Source organism: Xiphophorus couchianus, chromosome 2 (genome assembly GCF_001444195.1).
Source record: "Xiphophorus couchianus chromosome 2, X_couchianus-1.0, whole genome shotgun sequence".
Taxonomy (NCBI): Eukaryota; Metazoa; Chordata; class Actinopteri; order Cyprinodontiformes; family Poeciliidae; genus Xiphophorus; species Xiphophorus couchianus.
Window position 1 is genome coordinate 515,301 of NC_040229.1, and position 15,039 is coordinate 530,339.

At 36.6% G+C, this 15,039-nt stretch overlaps 1 protein-coding gene and 1 long non-coding RNA gene across 2 annotated transcripts; one reads left to right on the top strand and one right to left on the bottom strand.

The window, feature by feature from the left end:
* Positions 1 to 262: 262 nt before the first annotated feature.
* LOC114157569 (uncharacterized) lies at positions 263 to 2,359 on the top strand. Its single transcript, XR_003598190.1, has 2 exons — positions 263 to 444; positions 1,102 to 2,359. It is a non-coding gene; the product is annotated as an uncharacterized LOC114157569 (long non-coding RNA).
* On the bottom strand, positions 1,658 to 15,016 carry tlcd3bb (TLC domain containing 3Bb). The gene is made up of 7 exons (XM_028038616.1): positions 14,615 to 15,016; positions 11,068 to 11,271; positions 9,648 to 9,731; positions 9,319 to 9,544; positions 7,890 to 7,985; positions 6,232 to 6,341; positions 1,658 to 5,199 (listed from the first exon to the last, which is right to left on the bottom strand). Exons 2-7 carry the CDS (start codon positions 11,190 to 11,192, stop codon positions 4,932 to 4,934), a joined length of 909 nt encoding a protein of 302 aa, XP_027894417.1. The 5' UTR covers positions 11,193 to 11,271; positions 14,615 to 15,016; the 3' UTR covers positions 1,658 to 4,931.
* Between the last annotated feature and the right edge of the window lie 23 nt (positions 15,017 to 15,039).

The window sequence follows — 15,039 nt, forward strand, 5'->3', positions numbered from 1 at the left end:
GCAACAGGAGAGAGTTACAGTCCAAACAGAGTCCGGTGTGGGATGAAAAATGAAATTTATGCTGTTCTGTCTTGAAACAAACACTCGGAAATCTCCCTAGGTTATTACATTAATAGTGTTCATTCAGCATCAAATCCTCATTCAGAAATTACTGATGTGTTACGAAAGATCAGAAAAATTAATTACGAAAACAATAGCTAGTCGCAGTCCTAGATTACACACATTTGAAACCTTATTTTAAGTTATTTGTTAGCATATTGTGGAAAACTCCCTGCTGGAGCCAGCGTCGTGACGTCAGAGACATTATTGGGGATGTACCACGCGCCTGCGCGTATTCATGACTCTTGACTTTCAGTGTGCTTCGCTAGCAGACACATGCAGTTCTGTTCCAGCACCTCACTAAAATGTTGAATTCTTTGTGTGTACGTGTGCGTTGATGACAATGTAAGTACATAATTCATTTCATCCGCTCGTGTTTCTTACACGCTGTTTAGTTCGGCAACCGTGTAACCTTGGTTACTGCGAGCTCCAACGTATTTTGATGAGGAAATGCCTATTTCTTAAATGCCTGGCTAAACGCTCATTTCTTGGTTTAACGTTACAAGAATAGTTCAGTTTGAGAGTTGTCTGGCAGTACTCTGAATTGTAGTGTTATTTCTACTGTTCTGAAGACGTTCAGGACGGTAAACTAGCTTCCAAATGTAGCATCGAGCGCTTATGGAGCCGGTATGTTCGAGTGGATAAACATTTTCTCGATCTTGCGGCGGGAAGAACTGCTTCTACCATTTGTGGTCTTTATGCACCACCCTGTGGTCATTAAGTGTACTGCATCTATATGCTCTGTATTAACACTCTGAGTGCCTAGTTCTCACCTATATTATCCTGTTATTACTTGTTATTTGCAGTAATTCTCTTCCTTGTTACATTAATGTTACTGAAGTGTTACTGAATTACAATTATATATATTGTTAATGTAACTGGATGTATATTTGATTCTACCTGAAATCGAATATTCTGCATACGTTAGAATTTGTATATGCATACGTGGAATTTAGATGTACAATATTCTAATTACTCTTTCTGTATATGTTTATCTTGCAGAGACCACACACACACACACACACACACATACACATATGTTTATCAATAAATCCCATAACATCACCTAAAGTCGCAGCTGTTCTCTGACCGGAGCACATAGTCAGTGAGGGGGCGACTAGCCATCAATGTACACGTCCGTCACACATATTTTTATGTAATTCTAACATTGTATAAACAAGCTTAAGAGTTTAAGCTTTTTTATACAATGTGCCAATATTTTGTATCAGTTTAATCAACTGTCAGAATTGGTTACTAAATTAATCACTATTTGCAGCCGTAAATTATATAAATTTGAAACCTTATCTAAAAAAGTAATTTCAATCAAGATTGATAAAAAAAATAGCAATTTAATTGTTTGCATGTTGATGTATTTCCAATATTGTATTAAGCGATTAAATGAAAAATTGGCAGAATGTGGCAATTGTTTTTTTTTTTTACAAATTAATCATCTAAAAAATCGTTAGTTACAGCCCTACTAATGATCATCATACAGTATCTTAGGGGAGATTTACGGGATGTGTCAAAACAAAAGAAGAAGAAACGACTCCAGACAGGCTCAGGACAGAAAGAAGTATATTTTAGCTAAGTTTGAGTAACAATACAGCCTTCACATGAGGCTCAGAAGCATAGAGTATATGTATGCATAAATATGCATTCAAATCCACAAACCAAATAAATAAATAAATAATTACTTACAAATAAATAACAAGCATTTCTGGAATATACAGTACAGCAGTTGAAATGTTCCAATATTGAAGCAGTACCTTTATGGATCCATGGAACAGGGGGAATGGATATTCAGTGTTCGACAAGCCAACAGGGGTCCCAACGCTTCGGCACAGCCCATCGTTTCACGCTTTGATTTGTGTGTTGTTTTTTTCCCTTTTTTTCTTAAAACCAATTCCCAGGACTCTGTAGCTGCATTACAGCAACATAAAGTGATAAAAGAAGCCAGTTTGTTCATAGGTGGTTCATGGAACCAGATGCTCAATGATCGGGGGGCATTCCACAAAGTCTGAAAAGATTTTTAAAAAACAAACAAAAAACCCAAAACAAACAGAAGAAAATAAGGACAGATGTGCTGCGTGTCAGTCCCCGTGAGGTAACTCTCCATTCTTGTTTCCCTTCACACATAAAGTCTCCTCACTAAGATTTAAAAATACTGAAATCTCGTGAATCCCTTTGTGAAATAGTCCTGCCAAGCAAACGGATAATTTAAGATCAACAGCAGCACCGAACTTATAAAGACAAAAAAGAAGAAGAAGAAGAAGCAGGAAGTGTGTATCTGTTTGTGGCAAAATGGGATTTAAATGTGACACCGGTGAATGGAATGACATTAAAACTACACGGAAACAAGAAGCACAGCTAAAACCTTTCTGAGACATTTGCACACACTAAACTGTAAAACCAACTGCTTAAAGCTTACTGTTCAATACATCTGTGTAATAATAATAATAATAATCAGGTGCTAAAATATGTGAGAACATATTAGGCCTGGTATAGTTAAACACGGAATTAGGACTATTACTCAGGTTTTGGAATAAAACAGATAAAAATTAAATAATTTTTTCTGATGAAAGTGATAAATTGATGCCAAGCACCAAACAAAACTGAACGGGGCCCAAAGCCGAACTTGATTTGGGGGCCCCGTTCCAGCCGAGCTCATCACCCACCAGCCAGCACTAATTTCACATCCCGAGCTTCAACAATTAAATTAATGTTTTCATGTTTGGCTCTAATATTTATCCTTCATCGCTTTTTGACATTTAAATAATTAATAACAGTAAATTAGTAGTGGTGATATTTGTAACTATTTTAAAGATGTCATTAACAATATATTCATTCTTGGTCAACAACACTGCAAATCTAAAGTTTTGACATCTATATTCAAGCACTCTTTGGGGCCCCCTGGTGGTTTGGAGGCACACTACCCTGCAGCTTCAAACCATTTAGATCAGGGTACATCTAAAGTATATTGGATGCATTATGTTTTAGCATTATGGCCATTGTAGACAGAAAAAAGGAGTACATTGCTGACAAAAAAATACAAAATTTTGAGATGAATTAGTCAGAAATTTTCACATTTTGGACATGTTTTGAGTTTTAAAAGTAAACAAAAATTAACTTTTTTGTTTGTTCTAGCAAATTATTAACTTTGGCGGGTCAGAAATTTCCTTCATTTCTCTAGAAAATTAAGAAAAGGAAATTAATCTCAAAATTTTAATTGTTTCTGGCAGAAATTTGCCTACTGTTGTTTTTTCATCTACAACAGTCGTAATAGACCGTTGTAAAAATATGTAAGGACTGAAAATGGACGCCGGTGCAACAATGAAATAGATTTATTCCCTTTTCTTTGCAAATAAATTTCATGGTTGTAAAACTCCCAACAATTTTTATCCAAAACTTCCCATATTTTTTAAATACACAAAAAAAACTTTGTTTTAATTGTAAACTTTTATATTTTAAGGTTAAGATGTTTTAGGTTGTTTGTTTGTTTTTTTGCTAATATTAACTTAATTTAATTTTCAGTGCGTTTAAAAAAAAACTTTAAATTCCAGAGTTCTACTTCTTTCCTAAGGATTTTGTGAAATTTTCCAAGAAAAAGAAAATTATTTTTAATAGATGCAAAAACCTTCCATATTTTAAATTGGTCAATGGTTTTCTTTAAAAGTCTTTAAGTCATAATCTTTCTTCAGAATTTTCAAAGTGGGGACTTTATCAAATTTAGAAATTACAGTAAAAGTTTGTATTTCCTTGTTAAGTGATAAATTTTCTTTGATTTGGTTGAAAATGTAGACATTTCTTTTTTAAAATAAATAATTTTCTTTAAAATGCCTGATTTGATTTTGGATTTAAAATGATATGTTTATTATTTTTTTTTATTTTGGGGATAAGGATTTTTGTTTTTTAACATTTTGTTTGAATATTAAAGATGAATATTTCCTAGCTATTACGACTTTATTGATGAATTAGTTTTAAACTTTATCTGAGCAGAGTTCCCATTCCATTTTTTCTCACTACAGCAGCGCTAACGTGCAGCCAAATAAAAATAAATAAATAAAATGTAATATTTTCCTCCTTCACATAATACTGACATGGAAAAGACCGTTTTACATCTGCTATGTACAACCGTCACGTTTTGGTGTCTGACGGAAGCCTTTTTTCCATCTCAAAGACTAAACTAAAATTGCAAATTAACCTGGAAGAGTGTGGGGAGGTAAGGCAGCAGAATACAGTATAATGACGTATCTCCCTTTAAAGATGAGTCAGTCTGCAGGTTGGTTACATTTTGTTAGAGTGACAGTGACTACATAGAGGATACAGATAAACACTAACAAGTCAAAATACTGCTTAGCTGGTTTTTTTTTTTCCTTTTTTGTTATTTTTTTGAAGGTCTTCTTCGTTACTAAACTGAATCGGGCCTTTCATCTACAGCAAACATACTAACATACAATATAATACATTCCTATTTTCCTGCTCTTCCTATAATACGAGGCAGCGAGGACTGTATTTGATCTACATGAGGGGAAATGGCCACCTACACTTGCTAAATATCCAGGCAGGTTCCTCCCGGGTCAGTGCATGTTCCTATCCGTCACAGTGCTTGATGACATCTTAAATACTAAGGTGCCCTAAAGCTCCATTTGGTTCCTACAAACTACCAAGCTGAAGTACTTGAAGGTCAGCCACCACTTCGTTTTAGCCGTTTGCTGGCTCTGAAACACTTCAGCGTGATTTTAGAAGTTTAACTTTTTGCTCTCCTTCCTGTTTACATACTCATTGGTACATTCGCCTTCCTCCCCCCCACGCCGCCACCGCCGCTCCTCCTCTCAGTGGGTGGTCAGCTCTGGCTCTGTCGAGCGCGCGCTGTAGCCGTTAGCGGGCTGAGGCAGCGCGTTGCTGTCCGCCGGGTAATCCTTGGCGTCGGCGGAAGGCGCGCGCGGCCGCTGGGAGCGCGACGCTCCAGTGAATAATCGCAGAGCGCCTCGGCAGATTAGGGAGAACCAGTAGAGCTGGGGCGCCATGAGCAGGGCGGCGCCGACATTACAGTGCCAGGGTACCGTCAGGGGAACCATGTGGAAGGGGATTGACGCATACCTGAACCCAAACGAGACAGACAGAAGCAGATCCTTAGCGTTCTGTTTTATTTTAAGATGCAAAACGTGGTCAGAAGAGCCTGAGATGAACTCATCATCGGCATGAACGGTCAGAAAGACTTTTGGCTTTTAATGTTTAGTCTTTATTATTCATTTACCAATTAGTGCACACAAAACAAACACTACAGACTAAAACACAGAGGTATTGATTGACAAAAACACAAATTCAATTCTGATTTGAAGAGTTTGACCCTGCTATGTATTGTTCCTCCAAGCCACAAGAGGGCGCCGAAGAGTTCTTACATGTAGAGGTAAAAACTTTAGATTTGCAGTGTTGTTGACCATGAACAAAAATACTCCAAAGGTTTGTGAAGGGAACAAACAGTCACAAAACTAAAAATAAACAAACAAAAACAAATAGGCACACATTAAAATGGATGCATTTAAGACCAAATAGAAAAAACAAGTGATGACAGAACAAAAATGGAGCTGTTGGGATTAGACATATTTTTACTTTTTAAAAAATCTTGACAGTTATTTTCTGATTTGCATCATTATTTTTCCTTTCTCTAATATTCCTTGTTTTGATTAATCCAACATATCATTTTTTTACACAAAATTCTGACTTTAATCTTATGAGACCAAAAGTCATAATTCTGAGGGGGGGGAAAATCCCAATCCTGTGATTCTGATTAAAGTGTGACTTCTGAAATTCAAATAATTTTTCTGAATTCTTAAAAAAAAAAAAGAGTCAGAATTCTAAGATTAAAGTCAGAATCAGAGAAAAATGTCAAAACTCTGAGATGAAAAGTCAGAATTTTTATTTTGTTTTCAGAGACCTTAATCCTCTTCCGTGGTTGTATGGCCTTGAAAATCGCTGGTCTAAATAAATGACTAGAATCTCCAGATTAGTGACCTTCATGCCAATGATGAGCCCGGTAAACTTCTGACTGCGATTTCAGATCAGGTAGCTGTGCAGGTTGGTGACCGCCAGCTCAGACGACAGAACGGAGAAAGAAAAAGAGAGACATACCTTCCATAGACGTAGTAGAGGTAAGGGAAGAGTAGGACTCGAAAGATGAAAAAAGTGACCAGCATAAGAGCCCCATTCACTTTGTGCAGCAGAGTGTGTTGCTGTTTGTACTGAGAGTGGGGAAAAAACACAGAGGGAGAAAGGAAATGCAAGAGGTACAAGCCGACAAGGTTAATAATCTGAATGTTATATCCGTCATTCTAACACTGTTAGGTTTTACTCTATTTGCTCAGAGTGATTATGGGATGACAGGAGAGCACAAGGATATATATTTCTGGTCAGAAGCTGATTGGTTTCTAAAGGAGGAAAGTGGATTTTTTTAGTTTTTATAATTTTCTTGCTTTAGCTGAATTTAGGTGTTTTCAAACCAAACATTTCTGTTTTGTTGTTTAGTGATAAAAAGAATCGCCTGATGTAATATGGCGCTTTTAATACCAAATCTTTTTTCTGTGGTTTGATTTTGCACTGCCAGGGGGCGCTGTGGTTCTGCTACTGCAGGTTTTACTAATGTACCATTGACCTAAACTACTGTGTTTTCGTTACGTCTGCAAGATTAAAGCAAAAGTAATTTGTGTTTTTTACAGTTCCTATCAATTTTTTAGTGAAACTTGCAGACAATTCTTTTTTGTTCTTTGCCTTTCTAATCCATTTGTAAAGTAAATATACAAAAGGTTGAAACAGAAAACAACATTTTACAGCCCAAATGAGGAAGAAAAGACATTAATACCATTAATCCTAATAATGCCTCTTCAACAAAATATTAAATGCCCTGCAATGTTTAGCACTTTAACTCCTTCTATGATTTTATTTGATGTAAAGCTTTTTGTTTGTAGTTTTGCTTGATTTCTGTAAAACATTTTCAACCATATTTATGATCCTAAATGTCCTTAAAAGGGCCTTTTGTAGCAAAATGTATTGATAAAACGATGCATTAATCAGTTAAAATGTTAAAATCTGATTAAATATCTCTGCATTTGATGAGTATTTTTAAAACGTAATTAACACCCAAATCAACTTTTTTATTGTTAATAAACTGCCCAAATAGGTTATTTAGGGTTCTGTATTTATGCTTCTGTGCGAATTTTGACAGTTTTGTGTGAATTTGTTTAGCTTGACAATATTTTGCCTAAAACAATCTCAGTATTTGATTGAATTGGATGGCTTATTAAAGTATCGACTCTCAATCAGAAAATTAAAACAAAATAAAAGCCATTTTGTAAACTCAGAATGACAAAACCTCCAGCAGTGCAAAAACAAAAGAAAATAAAGACACAAATGTATTGATTTAGCAAAATATTAAAAACAGCAACATGGTCCGAAAGCACCTAAAACATAAGCTGAATGCTTGGGTCTAATATCTCCGCTGGGCTATCCTCCAAACAGAACCTGAAACATTGCAAACACATAAACACAAACCTGAACAGATGCAGATGTGTTGCAATTCATACAATGTGTATCCAAGCACACTGTCAGCAATTAAAGAGTGACATTTAACAGTCTGTTTGTAAACAGCATGAACAAGCTGCATGCTGGGAATGACCGGAAATATACGCTCTCCAATTAATTAAAAAAGAGAAATAAAAGTGTAAATTAAGATCTTTAATCAGTCCCATGCACATGCGTTGATGATCTGAATTTGTCTCAACATCAACACTCACCTGGATGAGTATTTTTCCTAAGCAGACGGATGGAGTGCTGACCTCAGCCATGAACATTATGCCCTGGAAATAGTCGCCCTTTCCTTGTCGCCAAAACTGGAAAAACAAAACATTCAATACTTCAACAACAAATTCAATTACATTTAGAATATGTTGTTACTTGTTTTAGAGTAACAACAGTGGATGCAAAATTAATTAATGGTTAATTATATTGAAATTAGTTCCGATCGATTAACTGATAATGTCCTCTTGTACCTTCTTTTAATGTTGTAGTTTGGCCGCCATCCAGCAGAGGGCGCCGCTGGTCATCCTGAAGCGGAGCCGTTCATACAAGATTAAAGATGGCGGCCAAATACGGACAGAAAGAAAAACGGTCCAAATAGAGTTCGGATCGAGACGCAGAATGCACTTTATGCGGTTCTGTTTTGAAATATAAACACTCGACAAGCTGAATTTTGACCTTAATAGCGCTTTATTCAGTCGAGTTACATGACGGAGCAGCGTCAACTTCTCATTAAGAGGTTACTGATGTGCTACAAAAGCAGAAAGGTTTTATATACGTGTTTCATTAATGTCATCTTTTATTTCTCTATTCAGAAACGTGAGCGGTTCCTCTTTTGTTATATTTTATAAATGTCTCTAGGTTTAATAATGTGAGAAAACCACAGCCTGTATTTAATACAGCTGAAACAATGATAAAATATCATGATATTTTTTTACATTTAGCCTTCTATGTTGTGGAAAGACTTGATACAAGAGAAAACTCAGATTTTTAAGAAAATGGCTGCTCAATTAATCATTAGTCGATTGATAATTTGAATCAACCTTAGATTAACTCATTAATAACTTGCATCCCTAGAAACAACATACATAAGAAAACTTAACTAAGAAAATGGCTGCTCAATTGATAGTAAGTCGATCAATGTGATCAACTTTGTATTAACTCATTCATCAATAACTTGCATCCCTGCCAGTTACTCAGTACTGAGTAACTGTAAATTACCAATCATTTAATATTTAAAAAATACATCATCAGATGGACCAAAATATAAAGCTAAGTGGAAATGTTGGTATTTTAAGGATGAAAATGACAATAATTTATATAAGTAACATATCAGGCAAAATATTTTTTTTGCAAATCAGCTTTTTTCATTTCAATACATTTTAACAAAGACTACAGGTGTGTGTCTCTGTCTCTGGTGAAATTTAGGTTAAAACATGTTTGTTTTTCATTCAGTGGGTAGAAAATCCAGAACTTCTACTCAAGTAAGAGCAGAGAAACTTCATAATAAAATTACTAAAGTACAAGTAAAATTACTCCTAAAAGTACATTAAAAAAAGTTACTAAAGTAAATGTAACTAGTTACTACCCATCTCTGCAGCTACAGTTTTCCCCTGCGCAACATAAAGAGCGACATGTGACAGTTACCACAGACACGGGGAAGCAGACGGTGACCATGACAACGTGGTGCAGCACCATGAGGAACTCGCGACGCAGGTAACTCCTCACTGCTGAGCGCATGTGTTGGGGGGCCGCCAAGGCCTCCTCATGACCTTTCACCCGCAGCTTGTACCAGTAGCACATGAACATGGCGTAGATGTCGTAGACGAAGTAGGGGACAGCAAACATGATGTAGGTGCTTGTGAGCCAGTGCCTGCGCAGACAGGAAGAGATTATGGTTTTTAAATCAAGGCAGTGATTTTATTTAAAGTTGATGACATGATATTATTATTATTATTATCAGCAGTACGACTTACTGGTCCTCAATTATGTCCTTACAGGAAGATGCAATGATGTAGCCAGCTGAAGAAGCCATGACTGCCTGAACTGATGATACCAACCTGAGTGTGAGAACGGAAAAACAAAAAATTAATCAGAAAAGCTGTTTATTTTCCCCCCCATTTCTTTATGTTGTAACCAGGGCTGTAATAGTTTAGAGCACATGTCAAATTTGAGGTCCAGGGGCCAAATCTGGCCCGCCGTAGGTTTTTATCTGGCCCTCAAGACTCCAGATTACATCGATAAGTCTCCAGTTCTTCACAAATTTGCAAAATTCATCCAAAGTCAACAGATCCCTGCATTTTGTCTGATTTTACTGTTCATTTTTTCTCAAAATTGGCCCAAAACATTGAGTTTAAGTGACTGCTGCCTCAACCTTACTTGATGTCAAGTTAGAGTCTGTGATCAATGCAGCAATTAATAAAAATTAAAAAAATCACATTTAGCATCATACATACATTAGCACAAATATAAAACTTTCTTACAAATATATCTAAATTAGCACCACAAAATCTGTTATTTTGATTGCAAAAAAACATAAAAACAATCACCAAAATCTGGAGGGACTGACCAGTGTGAAAAGACGTTCAATATTATTTAATTTTAAGAAACACTTATTGAATGCTCAATACATTCTGGCACAACCGACCCTTTAAAAACATTCAGATTTTTGATTTGGCCCAAAGTGAAAATGTGTTCAACAGCCTTGGTTTAAGGGTTTTTACTTTCGTTTTATTCTGTTGTGACCTTTTGTCTCATTCAGTTAGTTTTATTTAGTTTGCTATGTTAGTATTCGTCAAGTATTGTTTAGCTTTCGTTGTAGCGTTAGTTTTTCAATACTTTGGTTAATTATTAGGTGCAGAATTAAAAAAACTTAAAGTATTAGATTGGGTTGGGTGCTGAATATTTAGCAGAAGATACCACTTTCAAATAATGTATTCAATTATTGTTGAACAGCAGCTGACTGGCATTATTTGCTTTGAAACAATTGAGCAAACAATTTAGTCAATTTCAAAGAAAGAATCACATCAGATCTTGATAACTCTAGAATCTTTATTCTTATTAAAATGACTTTTTTCCTCTGAATTTTAAGACATTCTGGAAAAATTACGTTTCTATTCTGACTGAATTCTCTTAGTTAAATAAAAACCCCAATAGCCTGGCCCTAATTCTCACAGAAAGGGATGACTGAAATAAAATCCACTTTTTAAAAATATTTTGTCATTTGGAATAGTTTTTGGGGTTTTTTTGGTTTCAAAAAACAATTCAACTTGGATCTGCAATGGAAAAATATATTTTATTTTTAAGCAGGCGCTAAGTGAAAGTAACAAACGTTCAGGAAGAACACTGTTACCACGTTACATATAAACGTGTTGGAAAGTTTTGCGGAAGTCCAACCTGGCCGATACGATGACCGCGTCTCCTTCGCTCCATCTCAGTGCTGGGATGGACTTCAGGCATTGTTTGGACAGAAGGAAAAGGCCTGGAAAAAACACAGAGCCAGCAGCCAAGATGGTCAGCATGGTCCCTGGCGATCTGTCTTAGGAGGCAAGAAGTTCGGCAGACAATCTGGTCCTTGAGATCTGTCGCTCTCTGTCCTCTGAAAAACACACAGAGAAAATGAGAATTAACACCAATCGCTCACAAAAAAAACCAAGTGTTTACAATTGGCTGCGCTCAAAAGATAAGAGAAAGGAACACGCTATCATAGTCCAACACACGTGGCTGTACGTTAAGCTAACCTCACTGATGAGACGTTCAGGGACACACAGAAATAACGGTCTGCCTTATATTACCAAAAATGATCATTTAATGGTTAAAAACATCAATATTCTGCTAGCGTTTTATATTTTTGGAGTAAATTGTGGCTACAACCAGGAGAAATCAGTGCTGCTGGTTTTCAGACAAGCCTAATTTACAGGGTTTTTTTCTTAGTTTAAATATTAAAGCATAATAAACCAGGTCCTGACATAAGTGGGTTCATACGAACAGACAAAACTTCCAAAACCAAGCATAATGTGGGAAAATAGACAAATCTTAAGTACTGACAGTTTGTTAAAACATCTGAAAATATTGTTTTAAAAAAATACTGATTTTGAAATTGTGAAACATACTGAGCTAAGGGAATGTTAACCCTAAGGACAGATTATAAATTATTCAGATATATTAAGTCTCTGTTAGCATATTGCAAGTTAGCATTAGCCCAATACAACAGGAATAAAACTGAAGAACGGTTAACTTGAAATTCTGTTTCACCTAAAAACAGCAAAACAGAACAACAGCTTGCAAGGTTACAAGATGAGGAGTAAAGACGTAAAAACGGCAAAAAAGAACAGTTAGACAAGAATTTTAAAAAATGTCACATTAGGAGCGTTTGTACAACTGGGAGCAGCTGATTACATCTCAAAAGCTCAAAGAACATCTGAACTACGACCCCAGAGTAGCTGAAAAGGAGGTGTCGTGGATGCAGAACCATAAAATAATTATAATATCCACTACTCCAACATCTCTCTGCCGGCTTTCTGACCAAAAACCTAATAAAGAGATAAAGTAAATGAGGTGGATTAGCAGAGCTTGCCAACAACCGTTGGTGTCATCCAGGACAAGTTACTGAGGAATATCGTCTTGGCTGTGTAGATATTGAACTGTTAACTCTCATGAGACTGTCACACAGAAACAATCTTCAGTCAGAGGCCTCTTCAGATTGGTGGCAAGACTGACTGCTACTGGAGATCCTTCTTGCCCACCTCACCATCCAAAAAGATACTTTGAAGAAACTTGGATGAGTTTGTCCCTTTGGGATAAATAAAGTATTTTTAGACTCAATCCCAAACTAGATGGTTTAAAAATGGACGAAACTATGTATTCTGACATAATCCCAAACGTATCTAAACTGGTTTTCAGTTAAACAGGATATTACAAGGCTTCTTGAATGGGTCTCACCTTACGAGTACTGAAAACTTGTGGACTGTGCTTATAAAAATCAGAATATGCATTATTGGCCAAGATAGTGAGTACAAACAGGGAATGTGCTTGTGCTTATTTTGCCAGGTCACTGCCAAAAAACCAATTGAGTTTAATAAACTCTATCCTTTGTGCCAAGAAGAGAGGCAGAATATTACACCAGACGCTTGCTGGTTAGACTTAGACTTAGACTGACTTTATTGTCATTTTGCATGCACAGGGTGTATACAGAACGAAATTTCGTTGCATACGGCTCAGGACAATGTTTGAGGTTCCAATGTTGTGAGGTTACTCCAGAATAAAATAAAATACAGTATAAAATATGAATATAAATCTAAATATAAAATATAAAGTGCAGGACTGACAGTAAAATATAAGTTATTTAGCTCTGTACATGTGCAAGGTATAAAGTGGAGACCAGTTTTTGAGTGCAGTCCAGTTAAGAGTTCAGCAGTCTGATGGCAAGTGGGTTGCTGCAAAAGGCGTGTGGGTGAGGTCCAACTTGTTAAAAGTCTTAGAACCAAATAACAGAGTTGAATGTATGTAAACCAGAGAAGAAGAAAAAGGTATGGAGGACTATCAGCCCAGCATTAGCATTCTGTAAACTGCCACTGGTTTTCCTGACGAGATTAAACAAAAGCATGAAGTAAGATTTTCATATCAAGACAATAGAGCAAAGATGTTTTGCAAAAAACAGTATCGAACAAAAGTTATCACATCTCTCAATATTTAGAAAACAATAAAGAGCTGCAAAAAAAATTTTTTTTTCTGATGCAAAAATTTTTCCTTCAGTTTTTTCCTCCCTCTAATTGAAGAAAACTTTCAGCTTTTAATGTTAGTAAAATGTTCTACAGTTAAAGTAAATTTATACTTTCAAATACATAAATTAATGTCAACAATGACTAATTTATGTTGAATCCTGACCTAAACTTTAGTATGCTTAAATGCTTTTTTCTTTTTATTGACCAAAAATCAACAGAATTTGAAGTAAAAACAGTCTTTTCACCTATAAGAATAATAATACAGTGGCTCAGTGACATGGATGTAAAATAATAAAGTCTCTGCGTCTTCCTCCATCGTCCGCCTGATACCATGGGGAGCATTTACCAGCTTCCTATCCACCCCATTACAAATATTGCAGTTTGCTTACACTACACTGGCTGACTCATTAAAAAAGAAAAAGTTCAAGTCCATTAGCAAAATGCGCAATGCGCTTTTTTTTTTAAAAAAAAAAATCGTCGAAAAATATTGACATTAGATGAGAGAGCTGGAGCTCATTGTTCCTGCAGGAAAAACGTTAGTTAGTGTCACCTGTCTGTCTGGGAGGTGAAGCTTTATCACAAACTAAAAATGGTATCACGTTAACGTGCGTCGGGAATAACTAGATTTTTATTTTAATATATTTTATGGGTGGGGGAGCTAATGAAGTAAACTGGGAGAATAAAAAAAGGCGGATAAAAACTCATGGAGTTGCGCTAACTTAGCTGTGCGCTGCTTGTTCTTTTTAAACCCATTGACCAGCTAGTGAGGCTAACCTGCGCCAGAAGGATACAAACAAGTCAGCAACAAATTAATTCAATAAGAAACATTGACATTTTATTGGCCATGTCAGAAAGCATGCTCCCTCATCAACATAACGAACCGGTTAACATTAAAATGACCGACTGTCTGCGCTGTTGAATCACCTGCTAACAATGACGATGCTACGACCGTTAGCGATTAGCCGAGTTAGCAATGATGTTTTTGGGGGACACATTATTAATGCAGGCACAGCGGAGGTTGCTTTAATAAAAATAACTTATAAATCCAATTTAATCTCTTTTAATGTTTATGGCCATTTAATTACAGATTATATCCTGGCGTTTAAATGTTCTTTATTAGCTTGTTTGTTTGTAGCAGCCAGCTGCCGCAGTTAAGCCAATAACCCTAGCTAGCACGTCGGGAGTTTTGAGCATGTTCTGAATAAATATGAAACATTTACACAGCGGCTCTGCAGAGTCCAGTCAGCGTCCAGCCGAAGGTCGTGTCCTGCGGGAAGCGTTTAAAGATATCCCAGGGGTCTCGGCCTCGATGCTCCGCATGTTTTATGTGGCCGCTTGAATGTTTGAAGGGTAGCGGCGAGCTAACGCGAGCTAGCAGCAACTTTGATCAAAAATCTCCGTGAGGTTGGCCCGATGGCAACTGATGCGGGAACCAGGCGGCGCAAACACTCAGCGTTATCTAACGGAAACGCGTTAAACCCGACTTAAAGAGGAAACTGCGCTCTGTATGGTTAGCGGATGCTGTCGCTATGTCATCCCCTCTCCGTCTCGCCACATCACACCAGAGATGCTGCTGCCTCAGCCTCCCAGATGCAGCGTTGACTCAACACTGCTGCGCCAGCAGCCAGTTCCTACAGGTCTATGA

What these genes read in the sequence shown, in the direction of transcription:
- tlcd3bb (XM_028038616.1), bottom strand. Translation starts at nt 11,192, where the DNA reads ATGCTGACCATCTTGGCTGCTGGCTCTGTGTTTTTTCCAGGCCTTTTC. An exon ending in TCTGCTTCCCCGTGTCTGTG is followed by an intron (nt 7,986 to 9,318) that starts GTAACTGTCACA and finishes TTGTTTTTCCAG; the next exon opens with TTTTGGCGACAAGGAAAGGG. An exon ending in TAGGAAAAATACTCATCCAG is followed by an intron (nt 6,342 to 7,889) that starts GTGAGTGTTGAT and finishes CCCCACTCTCAG; the next exon opens with TACAAACAGCAACACACTCT.